This window comes from Cucurbita moschata, unplaced genomic scaffold (assembly GCF_002738365.1).
Source record: "Cucurbita moschata cultivar Rifu unplaced genomic scaffold, Cmos_1.0 Cmo_Scf00003, whole genome shotgun sequence".
Classification (NCBI taxonomy): Eukaryota; Viridiplantae; Streptophyta; class Magnoliopsida; order Cucurbitales; family Cucurbitaceae; genus Cucurbita; species Cucurbita moschata.
Window position 1 is genome coordinate 4,024,410 of NW_019268519.1, and position 20,725 is coordinate 4,045,134.

The following is a 20,725-nucleotide window of genomic DNA, read 5'->3' on the forward strand; positions in this document are numbered from 1 at the left end:
TTTTTTTTTTTTTTTTTTTTTTTTTTTTTTTTTTTTTTTTTTTTTTTTTTTTTTTTTTTTTTTTTTTTTTTGTAGTTATTTGCAAGGTTTTGAATTCAATTACTTGATTTTTGTCTCGAAATTATAGATTTTTCTTCCTTTTCTGTTTACTACCAAGGAATTTTGGTGTTAAATGTGTGGGAATGGATGAAGTTTGAACATGATAAATTGAGGTACTTAGTGTATTTAGATGTTTAAATCAGTGGTTTTATATGCATCGTACTAATAGCAATAATAAATTTTATTTGAAGACGTATGCATACAGTTATAGATTGCACTTGTTGGAGATAGGCATTCGATTATTGCCTTAGGGAGATTGCATCAGTTTCTTGGTTGGACTCGCATTATTGGTGCTACTGATTTTATGTTGACCTTTCGCTTTTAAGGCCAAGTGGTTACTAAAGTGGAGTTTCTAACATGGTTCAGTTTTTTGGTGGCTGGCTGTACCTAGAAAGCTCAATTCCAATGGCTTCCATTCATCAGAGACGTCAGTTTATGTGTCTATGATTCATGAGCTAAATGATGCGATATTTTCAAGGAGGCATTCAAATATTTCGATCACGTTCCTCTTCACTCACTTCTTAACTGTTGTTTCTCTGTCTTGTGGAACATTTTTAATTTGAAATGCTTTTAGGTGGTCTGGTGGTGTGTTATTGAAACTTTTTGCAGTCATATTGGATTAAGGACAATAGTTTGTTTTTGGAGTGTTGGCTACCTCACCATCTTTCAGGATACGTGGAGAAGAACGGGGGAATTTGAATATGTGGCTGTGGTTAATCAGTTTTGTAATAGAACTTCTAGGAATAGTCTCTTGTGTCTTTCTGTTACTGAATATTTAGGGAGTGATCTTTGGGTTTTGGGACAAATTGTGGTTTTGCGAAGGGGGTTGTTATCTTGTTTGGTGAAAAGTAGGCTGCATCAATCATTTACAATTGACCTGTTTTATCTCTTGTGAGCTTTGGTGTCTTAGAACTAATGGTATTTTGTGGTTTGATAATTTGTTGCAGATTGTATCTAAATTGCATTGGGAGCAAAAAAAAAAAAAATGGATGGGCTTTTCCCTTCTATATTGGGTTTCATGTTGGATAAATAACTTGGCTTTACACAGTGGATTTGATGGATGAAATGGTTGAGGTTGATGGGATGGCTCATCCTGCGATTGTAGATGACAGTGATGTTGACCCTCATGAAGGTGAAATTAACACTGTTGAAGATTCTTCACTTCACGATGAAGATGGAATCATTGAACCATATGTAGGCATGGAATTTGAATCTGAAGACGACACAAAGACCTTCTATGATGAGTATGCACGACGCTTTGGTTTTAGTTCAAAAATTGGCCAACTTAGTCGTTCTAAATCTGATGGAACTATAATTGCAAGAGAATTTGTATGTGGTAGAGAGTGTTCAAAAAGGAAATCTGCTGATAGTTGTGATGCAATGCTTAGGATAGAGTTGAAAGATCAGGATAAATGGGTTGTCACAAAATTTGTAAAGGAGCATAGCCATTCTACAGTAAATTCTAGTAAGGTACATTATCTACGGCCTCGCAGGCATTTTGCTGGTGCTGCAAAGACCATGACTGGAGCGTATACTGGTTCTGCAGGCGTTCCCAGTGGTGTTATGTCTGTATTAATGGATGACAACCGTGCATCTGCGGAGAAGAATCGTGGAGTTAGAACTACATCATCTCAAGCAGAAGCAAATCGGTCACTTAATAATGCTTCAACTATGAATTATGCCGTCAGGAACGCTGGCCGAAAGAGGACATTGGGGAGGGATGCTCAGAATATGCTGGAATATTTTAAGAAAATGCAATCTGAGAATCCTGGATTTTTTTATGCAATACAACTTGATGAAGATAATCGTATGGCTAATGTATTTTGGGCGGATGCAAGATCTCGAGCAGCTTACAGTCATTTTGGTGATGCAGTTACATTGGACACAATGTACAGAGTTAACCAGTTTAGAGTTCCATTTGCTCCATTCACTGGAGTGAACCATCATGGTCAGACAATTTTATTTGGATGTGCTTTACTGCTTGATGAATCTGAGGCTTCTTTTGTTTGGTTGTTCAAAACATTTCTAACAGCAATGAACGATCGCCAGCCTATATCAATTACCACTGATCAGGACAGAGCCATACATGTAGCTGTTGCTCAAGTGTTTCCAGAAGCCCGACACTGCATTAGCAAATGGCATGTCTTAAGAGAAGGTCAGCAGAAGTTGGCTCCTGTATGTCTCACACATCCAAATTTCCAAGTCGAATTTTACAATTGTATCAACTTGACTGAAACTATTGAGGAATTTGAGTCAGCTTGGAATTGTATCATTGAAAAATATAATTTAGCAAGAAATGATTGGCTCCAATCATTATATAATGCCCGTGCTCAATGGGTTCCTGTGTATGTCCGCGATTCATTTTTTGCTGTTATATCTCCGAATCAAGGATATGATGATTCATTTTTGGATGGATATGTGAACCAGCAGACTACATTACCATTGTTCTTCAGGCAGTATGAAAGAGCTTTAGAAAACTGGTTCGAGAAGGAAATAGAAGCGGACTTTGATACAATGTGCACTACACCTGTACTGAGAACACCATCTCCTATGGAGAAACAGGCAGCAAATCTTTATACGAGAAAAATATTTGCAAAATTTCAAGAGGAGCTCGTTGAAACTTTTGTCTATACTGCTAATCGAATTGAAGGAGATGCAGCTTTTAGCACTTTTAGGGTTGCTAAATTTGAGGATGACCAGAAGGCATATGTTGTCACATTAAATTATTCAGATATGAAAGCTAATTGTAGTTGCCAAATGTTTGAGTATTCAGGCATTCTTTGCAGACATGTATTAACCGTCTTCACAGTAACTAATGTACTTACGTTACCATCTCATTACATCTTGAAAAGATGGACAAGAAATGCAAGGAGTGGACTCGGATCGGATGAACGTGCTATTGAGTTACATGGACAGGAGTCTTTATCATCAAGGTACAATAGTTTATGCCGAGAAGCAATCAGGTTTGCGGAGGAAGGAGCAACTGCTCCAGAAACCTATACTGTTGCCATAACTGCACTTAAAGAAGCTGGAAAAAAAGTAGCAATCATCAAGAAGAATGTTGCAAAAGTCGCACCTCCTAGCTCACAGGTTAGTGGGGCTAGCTATGATGAGAGGAAGACCTCAGCTTCAGCATCAGATACGACCCCACTGCTGTGGCCTCATCAAGATGAAGTTATGAGACGACTTAATCTTAACAATGCTGGTGCTCCTGTTCAATCCGTTACTGATTTGAATTACCCACATATATCTCCTGTGACCCTTCACCGAGATGATAATCCTCCTGACCACATGGTGTTTATTTAGTTTCTGCTTATTTCTTGGTTTAGAAATGTGAACAAGTAAAAGTTTCTAACATTGTCCTTTGGTTTAGGCTGTTCTTCCTTATCTGAAATCAATGACATGGGTGATGGAGAATAAAAATTCGACCACAGGAAATAGAGTTGCTGTTATCAACCTGAAGGTGCTAAAAGAAACATATGATTTCCTTTTCCTGGACTGTGCTTTCAAAGAGCTTTCAAGAAGTTATGATTTCTTTAGGTTGGGTGTTCTGATCTCATTTGTTTGACCTAGAACTAATAAGCTTCTTTATTACCTGTTGTAGCTGCAAGACTACAGCAAGAGCCCGTCTGCTGAATCGGAAGTGAAGTTTCAACTCTCAAGGGTTTCACTCGAACCAATGTTGAGGTCTATGGCATACATTAGCGAACAGCTCTCGACACCAGCAAACAAGGTTGCTGTCATCAACTTGAAGGTTCGATACTAAATGCATCCAATTATTTGGATTTACCTGATTTTTACGTCTCCCTTGGACTGTTAGGTTCTAGTAATGGGAACACTAAATGGTCTCTTGTTATTAGCAATCGATCCATATTTGAGAATTAGAAGCATGGAGAATAACTGGTTTATTTATTCATGATCATAGGGTGTTAACATGACACTTAAGAGTCCTGGAGACCCTTTATGTATGCCATACACATTATATTATATGCATTATTATTTTACTTGTAAATGCATATTCTGAAATTTACTTCATCTCAGCTTCAAGATACTGAGACAACTTCTGGAGAGTCTGAGGTTAAGTTTCAGGTCTCTAGAGATACACTAGGTGCGATGCTGAGGTCAATGGCATACATCCGTGAGCAGCTTTCAAATGCTGTGAGTACTTTTGGCCTAAACCTGTTCGTTTTATTTTCCTTTCCTTTTGGTTGCTAGTGTTCAAACTATCACAACATCCGTTTTTTCTGATTTTTTTTGGCAAATTTATATAATTATAGAACTTCATCAATGAGCTGTTGGATGTTGGTTACTTATTCGGAGTATATTGCTTGTGAACACGTAGCTAAACGAGTATCTAGCTTGCTAACCTTCTTGGTAAATTCATTTTCCAAGAGTGTCTTAAAAGTTGACTTGGTTGGGATCTTCTCTGCTGGCAGTTTACACTTATTCTTACTGCTAGACTAGATTAAAAGTTTCTTCTGTCCATCTCTAGTTGTGAGAAGTGTTATGCAAATATCAAATAATAAAGAACAATCTTTTTCTTAATAAGGTTAATCGTTCTTTTCTTAAAAATTTACATGAATTTCTAGGTCAACTTACACAACCTCCGCTAATTTCATTTGTAACGACTCAAACCCACCATTAGCAGATATTGTCCTCTTTGGGCTTTCCTTTTCGGGTTTTCCCCCAAGGTTTTTAAAACGCCTCTGCTAAGGAGAGGTTTCCACACCCTTCTAAAGAATGTTTCGTTCTCCTCTCCAAACGATGTGGGATCTTATAATCCCCCTTCCCTTCGGAGCCAGCATCCTCACTGACACTCGTTCCCCTCTCCAATCGATGTCGTTCCCTTCCCCAATTGATGTGAGATCTCACAATTCATTGTAAGATCCCACATCGTTTGGAAAGGAGAACAAAACATTTTTTAGAAGGGTGTAGAAACCTCTACTTAGTAGACACGTTTTAAAAACCTTAAGGGAAAGCTCAAAGAAGACAATATCTGCCAACAATGGGCTTGGGCTGTTACATCATTAGACAACCGTTTGACCTCACAACATTTAGTTGTTTGAAAATTTGTAAGATGATAGGTATGAAAAGAGGGGTTATTTGACTGCTGTCCGGTATATCTTGAAATGAACTGTTCACAACTTTTGGACGTCTGAATTGTACTTTATCTGTTCTTATTTGGGCAGGCTGAAACTCAGTCAGAACCACCTCTACCAAAAAAGCAACGGAAGTAAGGACCTCATAGACACCTGCTCGAGGACCTCACGGCACGTTAAGTCATTTATTTCTGGGGCCTGCCATCGTAGAAGGCTACAAAATGCTTGCTAGTCTGTCGGATTCGAGAATGTTTGGATGATCCCCCTTTTCTTTTTAGTTTAGGCTAGCCACATTTCCCTCTATAGATGTACATGTAACACTAGATTCAAGCATCCAATGGTCCTAAGGGTCATCTTGTTAGGGTCAAGCAAGGACCATATTGTATGATGCCTCCAGGAATAGAGTAGCTCCATTAATTATGCTTGTTTTCTTCTCATCTCCTAATTATGCTCGGAGATCGCTGGCAACCTCGGCATTTCGACTGCTGCTGTTATAGAAGTGAAAGGACCGTCATTGAAGCTGCTCGACTTCTGACTGCCCCGCTTTCGGTGAAACCGAGTCTTAGATTTCAGCTTGCTTGCTTTCTGCTGAGGAAGGATGAAAATGGAGATGGCCACAATCCAAATTCGAAGAATCTGATACTCACCCGAGTCGCTAACAAAGGTATGCCCCCCCTCCCCCCCTCCCTGTGTTTTTACTTGTGCAAAGAGGGTCACCATGTAGTGTACATAAGGGTCTCATTGATATTTCTGCTCAAATGTGAAAATAAGACTACAATTGCTGTGTTATCTTATCATTTCCTTGTTGGGGCAATAACCTTTTGTTCACACTGATTTTTTTTCTCTCTCTCTCTCTCATTAAGGCAGAGGTTGATATTGATACACACATTGTAGAGGCAGAATCATTTGATTCGCTTAAAACAAGAACGAAGAAAATTTACATTCATAAGCATAAAAAAAGGGGAAAAAAAAATAAACGTTTGTTTTCTTCATGAAAATGAAATTCTAACTTTATTTAAATTTCAATAACCTTCCTTAGCCACATTTAAGAAAAATAAAATAGTGGTCATGAAATTTTAATTATACTTGTGTAATATATATATATATTTTTTCTTTTTTTCGTTCAGATGTCAAGTTTTAATAAAAACTTCAACTTAGGAGCACGAATATATGAAAATCACGTATGGTGTCACAATTGCAGTTTTTCTAGGCAGAGTATTTGCCGATTTTGCGGCACTCACTCCCAACACTGAGTGGGTCAAGCCTACTTCGAGTTACGTTGACTATGGTCGGGCAGGCACTCACTCTCAGCACTGAGTGGGTCAAGCCTACTTCAAGACTTCGAGTTACGTTGACTGCAGTCGGGCTACATGAATACAAACCTTAGGTCTCAATTTCAAGAGAAGATTTTAGAAAACGAGGGAGAGAGGTTTTGGAAAAGGCAACTCGAATACAAAGGTCTTGATTTCAAGAGAAGATTTTAGAAAGCGAGAAAGACAGATTTTGGAAAAAGAGTTTTAACAAGAGAGAGAAATTGAAATTGATGTTTTATGGGAATGACTTTATGCATATAACTATAGTAGAGTAATTGACAACTAGTCAATCCCCTATAAATACATTTTGATAGGAAAATTGACAACTAGTCATATTTCCTACAAATACATTTTGAAGCATTTCATGTCAACCAAGCGTCAACCAAGCGTAGCCTTGACATCGCGAAACGTCATACTCTTAAATAAAACAAGAAAAAAATAATACAACATGAAAGCGGTAAAAGAAAGCAATAAAGTAGTACACGATAAAGGTTTCGGCATGTCACAAGCATACAACCATGGGCAAGATGTCTTGGACAAGCATGACGTGACACATGGGAATGGGATAGTTACCCTTTTGTTATTGGACTTTTTTCAATGAAATCATTAAAAAGAAATTCCAACGAAGGATATTTGGAAATTCAAATGATAACTTTTTCCACTTTTTGTAATTACCATTGGCATTGACAATATAAGAAAAAGAAAAAACACAAACAAAATTAACATACTAACAGGCCAATAACATAGGAAAAGAAAATTCAAAACACAAAATCTGAAACAACTTTATAATAGAAAGAACCTAAGAACACAACTACCCCTGTCTAGTCTTCTTCTACTCATCATACATGTCATCCCCATTGGGGGGCTGGCTGCTGCCTGGGAATTGGATATCCTCTCTCAATATAAATAGCAATAGATCATCCTATCATTACAATCTTTATACTGTTAGAAAGTTCATAAAACAGGAATTGATATCCACAATTTTATTAATAGTTCTTGCTTGACCAAAATCGACTCTAACCAAAAATGAAAAATAAAAAGGGATGCACACTCCTAACTGCAGAAGAATTATGTTCGACGATTCGAAAGATTGGTTACATCTTTCGGTCATTAACATCATCTCTTGCCTTCGGGTCGAATTCATTCTTCACTAAGAATACAGAGAATGGACACAGAAAGGAAAAAAGAAAAACAGTTAGACGAATGCACAATTCCCCATTAAGGTGGGGTATTTGAACTTGCCCACAGCCAGAACTCATTATAGGGTGAAACAAAGCAAACCTCTTCAGCAACAATAAGAATTTCGTACAGTTACCAGTCTGAAATTCGTACCAGTTCTGTAGTTGCATCCCCCCCTTCGGAAACATGAGTGACCTCTAAACTTCGCCGATGCCAGATATATCTACAAGCTTCTATAATCTATTACGGTGACTTCGTCCTCCGGTGCATCTAGGTCTTGATAACTGCATGATATTTACTGTTAGCTATACAACAAAATGCATTAACTTTCTCGATCCTGCAAATAAATTTGTACCGAAAAGAAGCACGTTTTGGAGAAATGTAAAATATTCGCACATCGCAGCCTTGATTGAGGCGTCAGTTGGTTGTCTAGTTTCTATATCTAATTATAAAATCCTAAAGTTTGGGAAGAGTTATGTTGTTATTCTATCCTGATTAATAATTAGTATGAAGAACATAGCTCGCAGCAAGGGAAAAAACCAAAAAAGTTTTACTGATCTCCTACGACTATAAACATAGATCCCACAATATTCCTTGCCTGACTACAAAGTCAAGCCTAAGAAAGCAACATTATGAAGAAGAAGAAACAAATAGAGCACTTAAAATCTGTACAGAAGTTATACCTCCGTATTCGGCGTGGATCCTGTCGAAAACCTGGAGATAGGGCAAGAATTGGAGCAGATCCACCTAATTGAGATCCTGGCCTTCCATTTCTACCACCAACCTCAAACGGAGGTGGACCTCCTTGTTCCCGCAACATTCTCATTGCAACTTCAGGTGGAGCAGGGACAAAAGGTCCTAATGGACTGCAATAAACATAAGCTGTAAGATCACCAGGAACGCAAAAGGCACAAAAACACTGAGTAGTTAAACCAACATACCCAGCACCAGGAACCGGCATAAGCACTGGCGGCGGCATTTCAGAGGCAAATGGAGCAACATGTCTGCCTTGGCCTCCAAAAGTATCAAACATAGGATCATCAAGGTTTCCACCATCCGCACCATCATTTGATGATTGAAAATCACTTGATTGTGGGTTCTCAGATCTATCAAGTCTGTCAACCCCATTGGCCCAACTATCGCGGTCCCTGCGATTGCCTCTATCATCCTTCAGCCGACCATCTAAATTCATCCTACGTCTCTGTGGCTTGTCCTTCTGCATAAGATAATTGTCTCTTGATGGATTAAAATTTTTAACACAATGCAGACTCCAACAATAATAAAAGGGGAAAATACCATTTTGGACCCTAAATTTTGAGTATAGTTTGCAATTAGACTCTAAGCTTCAAAATGTTACATTTTTACCCTTGACTTTCAATTTTAGTTTCAATTTGGTCCCTAGGATTTAAAATGTTACACTCTTACCCTTGAGATTTGAGTTTAATTTCCATTTAGTCCCAAAGTTTTAGGATTGTATATTTTTACCCTTTAGTTTTCACTATTAATGCTTACTTTTGGTCTTTGGTATTGACTTTTCACTAATTAATTTGAATAATATGTTTAGACTTTTTTAACTAATTTTAATAGCCAATTATAACTAATTTTAAAAAATTAAGTTAATTAGTAGAAAAGTAACATAAAAGATCAGAACTGAGCATTACTGCGGGTGTAAATGGGTAAAATCTTGAAACATAGAGGGACCAAATGGAAACTAAAAGTAAAACTCCATGGTAAAAACTAATTTTCTCTAAAAGTATAACATTTTAAAACTTGGGGACCAAATAGAAACCATCGTCAAAACTGAAGAGCCAAAAAACTAATTTTCTCTAAAAGAACAATAGGAGGGCACAGGAAAATATTCTTTATCCTAACAGGATAATAGCTAAGTTTGAGTAAAAGAAGAAAAAGGAAAGCAAAAAAATAAAAAATAAAATCTACACCCAGTATTACATGGCTAGACTGCACCCATACTTGCATTGTCAATACAAAAAATGAAAAACGCTTCACACTCTACATACTAGGCATATCAAAATCCTAGACACACCACCCGTCCTCATTAATGAAAAATTACGTGTTAGAATGAAATGACGACGGAAACACCAATCATAAAATGAGGTTATTTACTATTCATTGGTATTTAATGTGTTATCACAGCCAATGCATACATAATGAACATACCGGAAGTGATTGCTGCATAACAGGTGTCCCTCCAGGAGCATCTGGATCACTGTGAAGGATTAAGGTATTAGTCAATGACAAATTTCATCAACAGTGAAGGAGAATTGCTATCAGAAGATTCACTTACTTCATGTAATTTTGGAAATACAGCTCTTCACGCACTTTTGAAGTCAGCTCCATCACAAGCTCTGGGTGTTTCAAGTTAAGATGCTTATGCACAAACTCAGGGGCATGAAACAGCTTAGTACAGCCCTTGGCTCCACAGCCATACTTCCAACCATATTTTTCATCTCTTATCTTACGAACATATGGATCAAAAGATTCAAAAGCAGCAGCCTCTATTTTATCCTTGGCAGTCATTGCTTCCAACGGATCTTGACCTCTCAATCTCTCTTGCCAACGCAAGTCAAGTTTCTTCTCCCACTCATCTGCACCACCAGCCATGTTAGAGGTCTTTCCCTCTTCTCTTACATGACGAAGACCCTTAGCTTCTCTTGTCTCAACAATTCCATAGTAATCTAAGCCATGGATGCGCCAAAGATATGTGAGAAGCGTGTCAAGTAGCTCAACACCCTCCAAGCCTTTGACAGTCGTTAACCCTCGTATGATTATGACTATGCCGGAGGAGCCACCATGCGTTTTGTCCCGACCTGAACCACACAAAATATTTTCTTCTATTCCCTTTTCAGCATCAAGTTTACGAACAAGAGCTTGAGCTTGTTCAATGTCAATTTGAATCCGTCTTGGTTCCGAACTAACAGGGTGGGCCTTAGGAGCAGCAGAAAGAAGATCCAATTCTTTGGCTGGTCCTCTACCATGACGCCTCCGTTTGCCATCATTGTCTCCTTCATCATCTGAATTTGGTTCACTAGTCTGCCCGGATTTATTTGTCGCTGCTACATTGATCCCAGGACCTCTGCGTCATAAAATAGACAGCATTGATTTACCATCACCGTTGAAATTTTATGAACGCAAAAATAATTGTGGAAAGTCCAATCTTACAGCTCCAGTGTTCCACTTTGCAGATCAAGCAAAAAGTCCTTGGCAGTTCTTTGTGCAAGCTCATTCCTCCTTAACCCACCAACCAAATATTAGAATCAACCACACAAAAAAAAAGTTCAGAAAAATAAAATAAAATAGCCGATCTCATGTCCAATAATTTAAAAATAATAAAAAATGTGAAGAAATTAACCACAGCTACAAGAACTCCATCTTTTGAGGAAGATGATGAGAAAAACACCTTTCGATGACAGTAACTAGGTTGGTAGGATGATATTTATCTCTCAACCTAAATAGAAAAAAAAGAGATTTAATAGGGGGAATAGGAAATGGAAAGGAATTTCAGATATCAAAGACAAGAAGTACCATTCTTCATCTTTATGAGAATCAAAAAAGGCTTGTTTCTGTGTTGTAATATACTCTGACTTGTATTCTTGATATCTGAAATCAAAACCAAAGGTGTTCCATAAAGGTAAAAAGATCGAACTCATAAAAACCCAAAAGACCATTTAGAACATACCTGCGTTCTGCTTCAGCAGGAAGTATATCATCTTCAAGCTCTTGAATAAATTGCTTGTATGTCATCAAGCCTTCTCTGAAATTTAAAAAAATAATAAATAAATAAATAAATTATCAACATTGGATTGAAAATAATGTTAAAAAGATGGAGTTAGGTCAGCAGGCAAAGCAAGAAAATGAATAAATACATTTCTTGTAAAATTTAACAATGGGGTTCTTCATCGAGGATAAACACAAACAAGGAAAATAAAAACAGGGGGCGATTCTCCAACCACCTATCCAGCCAAAGAAAAGTCCCTCTCATCCCCCACCAAACAACAAACAAATTGGGAAAAGAAAGGAAGCTCCTCAAAAATACCTTTCCAAGGGTTCTGGAAGTACCTTGGACCCCTTGCCCATCCAATAGAAAGGATTGGCCCATATTTACTTCAACCTTCTGCCAAAGGGAGTTAGACTCAAGATCTTGTATGCCCACAAGTTTCAAAACTTTAGCTAATTGTCAAATAATTATTGACGCTTAAAGTTTGACACATTATTCAGTGACATTTTTTTAGAGAAATTATATGCTTCAATTAAATAGATCACAACGAAATAAAGGTAATGTGAAATCAACATACAACAATATTTAAGAATAATATGCACAAACTTATTGTCTATTACAAATCATGATCATAATTATGATAACAAGTTTAGAAACAAGATTAGAAAACTATTAACCTTTAGCTAGGCACATACAAGAACCCCAACTTTCTATGGGATCATTTGGAACTTTTGCTTGAAAGAAATCAAAGAATATTCAAGGGGAGGCACAGTGAGTGAGAACAAAAGTTTGTGCCCTCACAGTAACAAATATACTAACAAAAGGACGACACAACTCGACGTTTCATAAGTTAGTATCCAAGCTGGGAATGAATGATATCTATTCCTCACCTAGAGGGAGAGTATTGAAGGAATGACCTTGATTTAAAGTATAATGTGTCATTTCTAGCCTTAGATTAAGAGATATATGAGTAATCTCATGAGATAAGGGATAGAGTTGACCTCCCTAATTTATTTGTATTGTTACCAATATCTAGGAATCTATTTAGATTTATTGTTACCAAGTATCTCAGGTTTTACTAAGCCTTTATGTATTATAAAAGGTACATGTGCATCTTTGAAAAAAATATATATGAAAAATAGCCAGATAACTTAGATTTGCAACACATAACCATCCATCTCCATCCATCTCGGAAGAAAAAGAACAACAACCCAAAACAAGGTTTCCTTTTCAGTACCGTGCCTTATCACAATCCAAATAGATGTAATTGTGCCAGAAAATTAAAAAAAATAATAAAAAAAAAATATAGGGTCTGTGTAGCACAATCTATATTTTTGCAAGTTGGATTTCTTAATAAGTCAATTATTTGACTCGGAAACAACACAAACTAGAAAGAGAAGGCGGGGAAACGTATTTTTCCTACCACAAAGCTGCAGAAAGAAAAGCCCCCATCATTTTTCCTTTCCAAGAGCAGGATCACTATCAATTGTAATTCAGGATTTTGCACTCAGTTTTTCATGTCATTAATAATCCACCCATTGCAGTTTGCAATAACCATTGTCATCATTTGTTTCAGACCTAGCCTGCTAGCTTAGTTGTGATTTGCCGATGATATGGCATGCGGCATAGAAAATAAATCACAGTTCAAACAGAAACTAATACAATAAACCACTGTAAGCATATCCAGAAAGATATCACATGACCATTCAATTATGTAGTAGAGCTGTACAACTGGGTTGTTACTGAATGCTAACCTTGGGCCAGCTCCTGCATTGAATGGATCGCCATGCCCACCACGATTAGAATCCCAATCTGCAGAAGACAGCTTAAAGAAAATAAGAAAATGGATCGGGAATACCAATTCTATAATATTGGCCATCCACATATGGGCACTGATTCAAACCAAATTGTTAAACAAAGAAAGAGAAACTGACAATATTATCCATACAACAAATACAAAATTGAGAGCTTAGAAGCAAGAAGATGCTGCAGTTCGAATTCAAAAGCCATAAATAGTAGCCGATGGCCAAAGGTCTCAAAATGTGAATTTCCAGATGTAGCTAACCTTTAAAGTTCTGAACAAACTACAGACCCCTTATATACATTTTGGCTCACAAACGTAAGGAGCTACAAGACTGAAAAATCATTCAACGAAAGTGTTATAACAAGTTAGTCTGCAAGTATGCTATACTAACTGTTCTTAATGTGAAATACCAAAGTGGGCAAAAGAATGATATCACGTTTAGACAAGATGGGAAAGGACAAAGGCATTCAATAATCTCTCTTTAGTACTTAAATTAGAGCCTGGCATAATCTTGCACCAGAAAAGAAAATGAGAAAAACTCCTCTCTATAAATTGGCTAAAAGGGCTGACATTGGCTGAAGAAATGGGCCCAAACACTATACAATATCTCGTTTTCCAAACCAAATATCATCATGCCAGAATATTTTGCAACGAATAATAATGTGAAATTCTCAAAATTTCCTATTGGCAACAAATGCAATTCAAGTATTTCATGTACCGTAACAATCACCTCAAAAAAAAAATGAGTCTACACCATAATCATGAAAATGCTGAGTTTATTTTATAAGTTAACGGAAACACTACCTTGATAGCCACCAGATGAACGACCACTGTACCGGCCAAGAGATCTTTCGTCAACATATCCAGGCCGGCCACGCATTTCCCGCTCGTATCCCCCACCATAATCATAACCAAACCTTGGGATAAAATAAAAGAGACAAACAAATAAACAAAACAATCAATACTTAAATAACAGCCGCTAAATAGCATTAGTCAACAGAACCAAAACAGATACGCTATCACCCACGATCATAATAGGAGAAGGAAGTATCAGGAGCACAAATAGAGGATGAACATTAACTAAGGAGCATCACACATGTATAGCAGAGGCGTCCATTGCGACCAAAAGTATAACTAAGCCCATTGTCAAAGGTTAAGCTCTTGCATTAGAGAAGAGGTGAGGAGTGAAGAGAGGATGGGGCTTGAAAAAATACGACACACAAAGTGACATCTTTCACTATCTAAAAAGCAGAGCAAAGACCATGAGATGAACATTAATGCTCAACGAAATGGTGTAACATTCTTTGAAATGGTTCGTCCCGTATTTTTTCTTGTCTGTGATATGAGATGAACAATTTAATATTGAGGCTAACCGTTCGATTCATGAGTAAGGAACTTGTTGAGTTTCAATTATTTGTTCAAAATGGCTTCCTGCGTCAATTCTTGGTTCAAATATCCACCTTAGCAAGACTATAGTGGCAATGCCAAGTTTGAAGGACCTGGTTATCGTAGAATTAGAATCCCACGGCCGGAAACTAACAGGAAAATGCTTTTCATTTAAAATATGACTCTAAAATCCGTGTCATTTTAATTTCAACTGCAGAAAATTCAGCTCCAAATCTCCACAACAACAATTAAGCTCAACAAATCAAAACCGTTTCCCATCCACTCACCTCCTATCGCCAGGCCCGAAACCTCCTCTAGGGCTTCCCTTTCTTCCATCATAGCCACCATCGTCCCTCCTTGAACGCTTGTAAGGTGGCGGAGGAGACCGTCTAGGAGGCGAATGTCTACGATCCCTGTAAGGCGGTGGAGGACTAAGACTGCTCCGACGTTTATAATCCCTATCTCTATCTCTATCCCTGTCCCTCGGAGGCAGCGAAGGCGGAGAGCGATTACGATCGTAATTATCGCCGCGTCGGTTCGGAGGTCGATCAGCGTCCCGATCGTCTCTCCTATCTCTCTCATCTCTATCCCGTCTTCTGGAAGGAGGAGGAGCAGCAGCAACTGGCTGCGGAGGCGGTGGCGGCGGAGATGATTGAGGTTGCTCCTCAGACGATTTCTCTTGACGATCGCGACGGCGGTCCAACGACTCGTCGGCGGCGGTGGCGGTGGCGGCCATGTTCATAACCTCGGCCATGATTTTCCACAGCAGTTAAAGAAGATGAAGAAGGGATGAAACCCTAAAACGAACCCAAAGCGTCGGAGAAGTGAGAGAGAGAAAGTCCGGAGTTTCATTCACTGATCTGACAAGCGTGTGAGATTAATCCCATACGTGTATTTATTGTGCTTTATATTTTATGACGTGGCGTCTTGTGATTGGCGGTATGTGCCATGTAAGCATGCCCTTTCCCGTTGCGTTGGACAGGGTTTTTTTTTCTACCGCTTTACTGTTCGTACCTAAATACATCTTTTTACCTCTCCAATTTTAACAAACCTCTAAAAAATAGTTTGTGCTTGTTTAAATAGCATTTTTACTGATGAAACGACCACGGTAAAAAAAATAGAATGCATTCAATAACGAAGGCGACATGATCCCGTCACAAAAAAATATATCATTCAAGACGACGAGATGAATAGACGGCTCAAAAAGAGACGTGCACGAAATTTTTATAAAGGAAACTCCCTAATACAGACACCTGTCGAAAAACGTTGAATAATGCTCACACTCGATTGCTACTCGCATTGATTGATTCAAGTAAAATTGGTAGGTGGGGACGACAACTAATTAAACGTGGAAAGATGTCGTTGTCGTGGTCGTTCAGTGCGTGTTCTTTATTACATTACTTTTACTGTATGTCTTTTATCACTGGGAGATACGAGTATTAGTCAACTTTTTATACTTACGTCGTATGTTGTCGTTGTTGTCAGTACCCTTTACTATCGATTAGCTTATAACGTTCGTTTTCTCAAATTAATTTCAAAACATTTGATGAGATCTTCTATAACCTTGCTTTCTAAAAATTACGGTGCAAGAACAAAGTAGAAACTAAATCACATGTTGTCTGTGCCACCGATGACCTAATTTTTAGTTGGTTGACGTACTCAAGGACAAGAGTAAGTTATGCAAGATTTCTTCCTATCTCGACCTTATGGGCAACTCAATAACGACCTTTTGAGGTGACTCAGGTTATCAATCAACTCTTATTTAGACAGACTCGCAGTGTTATAAATTACTCCTGCGACGACTATGACCAAATATACTCAACACGTGTCTACATAAACATCGATATATATATATATATATATTGAAATTTATATTTAAAATATAAGCTATAAGGCTTTTCAGATAGGTAAAAAAATAAAAGAAAAATGAAAATTTTGATATTGATTAAATCATAAAAATAGAACTCAAGCTAAAAAAAACAATTAAAATGTAATTTTATTTATTTTATATTATAAGTATAAATATTTGTTTGTAAAAAAAAAAAAAAAACTTATATTAACCTAAATAACTCGAGTATAAATAAATTACAAATTTAATTTTTAAAATTTAAATTTATTAAATAAAAAGAAATTAAATATTTGTAAAGGCTGAGAATTGAAACAAAGTTGAGAAGGAATAATATCATTTAATGAAAAAGAAAAAAGGAAAAACAGTTGGGCGCTCTATATATATTCTTAGATTAGGGTTTCTGGTTGTAACCCTTTCGGCGTCGATCGGCAGCTTTCTCTACTTCCACCATGGTTGCCGCGAAGAAGACCGTGAGTTTCTCATCCCTTTCCCGCCCATTTCTTCCTCTTTGGCTTATTGCTGGGATTGGTTTCTATGTTTCGCATTTGATTTTGTTTAGGAACGAAGGAATAGCCGGCGGATTTAGGTTTTTCTCCTCCGTCGTTTTTGTTTTGGAGAGGTCTGACATTTTTTCTGTTGTGAAAATTTCACAGAAGAAGACTCATGAGAGTATCAACAATAGGCTCGCTCTCGTCATGAAGAGTGGGAAATATACATTGGGATACAAAACCGTTCTCAAGACCTTGAGGAGCTCTAAAGGTATTCTATTCACTAAGATTTCATATTTGCGCTACTGATCTGATCTCTGGACTTTGCCTCAGTGTATGTTTGTTCGTTGTTAATCCAGTTCAGTAGGCATTTTATTATTATTATTTTTTTCACGGTTGACATTCGGTTGATTTTCAGCCGTCCAGTTATTATAGTTAGGCATAGTTTTCAATGAAATTACTGAAACTTTCGAATCAAAGGTTGTTACCTACAGCATTAAAAGCATTGACAAGATTTTTTTTTGTTTTTTTTTTATTGTCATTGGCCTAATCCTTCATCCAATAGTTTATTTGAGTTACTAAGGTTGGTATCCCCTTGATTGACATTACTACGTTCACGTATTATTCTTTGAGAAGTTAAGGGATTCGTAGTGTCGTATTTGTTATCCATCTTTTGGTAAAGCCTTTTTCATGCGAGGTTATATATTATGTTCTTTTTGTTTGCAGGTAAGCTGATCATCATTGCCAACAACTGTCCTCCACTCCGAAAGTCTGAGATTGAGTATTATGCGATGTTGGCCAAGGTTGGAGTTCACCATTACAACGGAAGTATGTTCCTAGCCCTTTTAATTAAGAATCAGCTTGATTTTCGTCACTGCATTTTAGTTTATCATATTATCAGTTTACGAGAATGTATTGCCTACTCATGTGTTGTTGGCTAATTATGGGTTGTGAACTTCGTAAAATTGAGGTAGAATTGTTAGATTTCTGAATGAACTTACCCGTGACTTAAGCACTTGTCTCCACACATCCCGACTATGTCCAAGCTTTTTGATTGCTTATCCTTATTATTGGTTTATCTCTTATTCTGCATAAGAAGTTTGATTAGGGGATGCAATTGATTTTCCAAAAGACTCATTGTGAGCAAATATCTCTCTTGAATGTTGTCAGGCAATGTAGATCTTGGAACTGCGTGCGGAAAGTATTACAGAGTATGCTGCCTCAGTATTATCGATCCTGGTATACAGTTTTCTCTGATCAAAACTAAAATTTTGGGTGACTTCCTTGCTTAATGGTTCTGATCTTGAGTTTGGAATTATTTTCAGGCGACTCTGATATCATCAAGAGCATTCCCGGAGACAGTTAGTTTGCAACTTCCTCTCAGATCATAGATTTTTGTTTCAGAGTTTCTTTTTCAATCCATTTAATTTTGGGGGTGAACGTAGTGATGTGTTCCGCTTGCGAAGCATGTTATTATCGATCGAATGGTTTCAATATAAACTTTTTATGTATGCCAGATCTTATTCCAGAATACTTGTTATATTATCTTGATGTTCCACACTACCCTTAACTGATTCCAAACAGCATGTTGTGTCCAATCATTGATTTTATTATGATTTGCATTAACACTGCCATAGTTTAAGGGGGGTTAGGCATTAATGTTGTCGCTTCGAATCTTGTAGTAGTCTTTCATATTTCCGTTAACCGATTCCAAACTAGCATGTATTGATCACATATTGATCTTATAGTATGCCATGCATCAATATTGCCCTAGTTTAAGTGAGGTTTGGCATTAATGTTGTAGGTATTAGTCTTTCATATTTCTGTTAAATGACTTTAGAGATGAAATTTGGAGCCTGTGTTGACCGATCGGTAGGGTCGGTGTAGAATTTAGCCTTGTTTTTTTAGCTGTATAGACATAAGGTTGAGGTCATTCTAATTTTCAATGATATGCCTCTATGGAATTGGCTTGAAGCTTCTTTCTAGTTGTGGCATTGGCTGGAGCACTTTCTTGGCAATGAAAATTTGAAGAGGATGTTCGCAAGTTTTGGGACTTCATCTTGTTTCTTACAAGTTAAGTTATCCAAGATTTTTGCTGATGCTCATTTGGGCTTTGAATGTGTAATAGATGAAATTATAATTATTTACTATTTTTTTTTTGTTAATTAAAAATTAAAATTCATATAATACTCAAACTAGTTATGCTAAATTAAGTCCATGAATAAAAATCTTGTCTTTATGTGAATGTTAATATGGATTGAAGTATGTCAATATTTGAAAAGAATGTAGTTAATTTAATTTTTTTAATAAATAACCTAATTTATTTTAAAAAATATTAGTCGTTTTATAATATATTTATTTGAGTTTGGAATTGTTTTTGTTCTTGAAATTCAGATTTTTTTTTTGTTTAAAAATAAGTAATTGTAATTTGATTAATTAATAATTGTATAAATGCTTAATTTTTTTATTTTGGTTTCATTTTATTTATCTAATAATCTTTGAAGATATGCTCAAGACTCATTTTTTAAAAAATAAAATTTATTGAAAGACTAAGTCTCAAATTAGAGATTTAAAAATAGAGAAATGAATATGAAGCACAAATCAAATTCATAAATCGATATGTAGAGACATGTTTAGTATTAATTCGAGAATGATTTCTTAGATCTTCTTTCCTTTGGATTAGTGGCTGAAGAAGAGAGTTTTATCATGTAACAGTCCATGCCCAAGATCTAAAATTCAGATTGACACCTCCTTCTAGGAGCGAAGACTATCCCAACGGACCAACACGATTCATTCCGATATGTTTTGTTCTTACTTACATGCACCTTTAGAAAAATTCTCAAGAGATCATACAACATAGAAATTGCTCAAAGCAAATCACATTTACCTAAGTTCCCATGATTGAACCACAAAAAACGAAGGTGCACCTTGTTAGTATGAGTAGTGACTTTAAATTCTTTTAAGCATTTTTCAACCATCCGATCTTCGAAAACACTTTCATTTAGATGTAATTTCAAATCATTTATGTACTCTCCTTACTCAGGTAATACAATACACGTAAAATATTTACTTATAACTAGCATTTACATAAAACACATTAGATTAATTATTACTTTCATCTTTGTTTTTCAACAAACAAATGAGACTTTTTTAATGATTAAGTTTAAAAGAATTGCCTAAATATAAAATGCATATTAATACAATCATTTCATTTGCCGGCCCGAATTATTTAAAATGAAAATTAAAAAAAAAAAAACTTGCATTTAGAGTTTGACTAGGAATTTAAAACATTTTATTACCCAATTAAAAAAAAAAAATCCATTATATTTTTTTCTACCAAATCTTTGGAAACTACAAATTTTGTTGAAGATTTCAAACTAAAATAGGGGTTAGGATGGATACATACATACATACATACATACATACATACATACATACATACATACATACATACATACATACATACATACATACATACATACATATATATATATATATATATATATATATGTCTCTGAAAAGTATGTGTATTTATTGCCACAAAATTTTGAATAAGTCCAAATTAAATAAAAAAAAAAGAAAAGAAAAAAAGGCCTTTTGATTTGAAAATTTCAATAATCCAAAACTTGGGCATTTATTAATTCCAAATTGGCAACTGTTTGAACTTAAAAAATTGAAAATAAATAATAATAATAATAAAATCTGTTTGATTTTATTTGCATGCAATTGGCAACACGACATGTTCAAGGTCTTTTTTCTTCCATTAATGGAA

General features: G+C 36.4%; 3 protein-coding genes across 8 annotated transcripts in view; 2 read left to right on the forward strand and 1 right to left on the reverse strand.

The window, feature by feature from the left end:
* The window catches only part of LOC111441156 (protein FAR1-RELATED SEQUENCE 3-like), a 6,902-nt gene extending 876 nt beyond the window's left edge, over positions 1-6,026 (forward strand). For 2 of the 4 annotated variants that reach the window (XM_023078101.1, XM_023078105.1), the window contains exons 2-6: positions 1,047-3,393; positions 3,473-3,562; positions 3,704-3,853; positions 4,141-4,257; positions 5,289-6,026. In XM_023078101.1, coding sequence (XP_022933869.1) covers positions 1,156-3,393; positions 3,473-3,562; positions 3,704-3,853; positions 4,141-4,257; positions 5,289-5,336 — 2,643 coding nt within the window. In that variant the 5' untranslated portion in view covers positions 1,047-1,155 and the 3' untranslated portion in view covers positions 5,337-6,026. Of the gene's footprint in view, positions 1-465; positions 602-1,046; positions 3,394-3,472; positions 3,563-3,703; positions 3,854-4,140; positions 4,258-5,288 lie in introns of all 4 variants that reach the window. The other 2 variants (XM_023078104.1, XM_023078103.1) reach the window with 2 other exon arrangements.
* Positions 6,027-7,268: 1,242 nt separating this feature from the next.
* Positions 7,269-15,481, reverse strand: LOC111438309 (serrate RNA effector molecule-like). 3 transcript variants are annotated; one of them, XR_002709646.1, is made up of 13 exons: positions 14,904-15,481; positions 14,035-14,147; positions 13,181-13,238; positions 11,388-11,462; positions 11,234-11,308; positions 11,109-11,156; positions 10,871-10,939; positions 9,996-10,784; positions 9,869-9,917; positions 8,632-8,906; positions 8,374-8,556; positions 7,844-7,974; positions 7,269-7,661 (listed from the first exon to the last, which is right to left on the reverse strand). XR_002709646.1 is itself a non-coding variant. In XM_023076209.1 (12 exons), the coding sequence occupies exons 1-12, from the start codon at positions 15,368-15,370 to the stop codon at positions 7,914-7,916; spliced, it is 2,262 nt and encodes a 753-aa protein (XP_022931977.1). In that variant the 5' UTR covers positions 15,371-15,481; the 3' UTR covers positions 7,269-7,913. The 3 variants fall into 3 exon arrangements, 1 of the variants encoding a protein (XP_022931977.1); XR_002709644.1 differs by having other exon boundaries at positions 7,793-7,974; XM_023076209.1 differs by having other exon boundaries at positions 7,269-7,974.
* Positions 15,482-16,814: 1,333 nt separating this feature from the next.
* On the forward strand, positions 16,815-18,536 carry LOC111432770 (60S ribosomal protein L30). Its single transcript, XM_023069715.1, has 5 exons — positions 16,815-16,935; positions 17,119-17,224; positions 17,680-17,781; positions 18,124-18,192; positions 18,279-18,536. Exons 1-5 carry the CDS (start codon positions 16,915-16,917, stop codon positions 18,317-18,319), a joined length of 339 nt encoding a protein of 112 aa, XP_022925483.1. The 5' UTR covers positions 16,815-16,914; the 3' UTR covers positions 18,320-18,536.
* Positions 18,537-20,725: the final 2,189 nt, after the last annotated feature.

Excerpts from the sequence above, each read along its gene's own strand:
- LOC111438309 (XM_023076209.1), bottom strand. The coding sequence starts at position 15,370 with ATGGCCGAGGTTATGAACATGGCCGCCACCGCCACCGCCGCCGACGAG. Across the intron at positions 13,239-14,034 it reads TTCATCTGGTGGCTATCAAG|ATTGGGATTCTAATCGTGGT; the intron begins GTAGTGTTTCCG and ends TGTCTTCTGCAG. Across the intron at positions 8,557-8,631 it reads ATGCCGGTTCCTGGTGCTGG|TCCATTAGGACCTTTTGTCC; the intron begins GTATGTTGGTTT and ends TGTTTATTGCAG.
- LOC111432770 (XM_023069715.1), top strand. The coding sequence starts at position 16,915 with ATGGTTGCCGCGAAGAAGACC. Across the intron at positions 16,936-17,118 it reads TGGTTGCCGCGAAGAAGACC|AAGAAGACTCATGAGAGTAT; the intron begins GTGAGTTTCTCA and ends AAAATTTCACAG. Across the intron at positions 17,782-18,123 it reads AGTTCACCATTACAACGGAA|GCAATGTAGATCTTGGAACT; the intron begins GTATGTTCCTAG and ends GAATGTTGTCAG.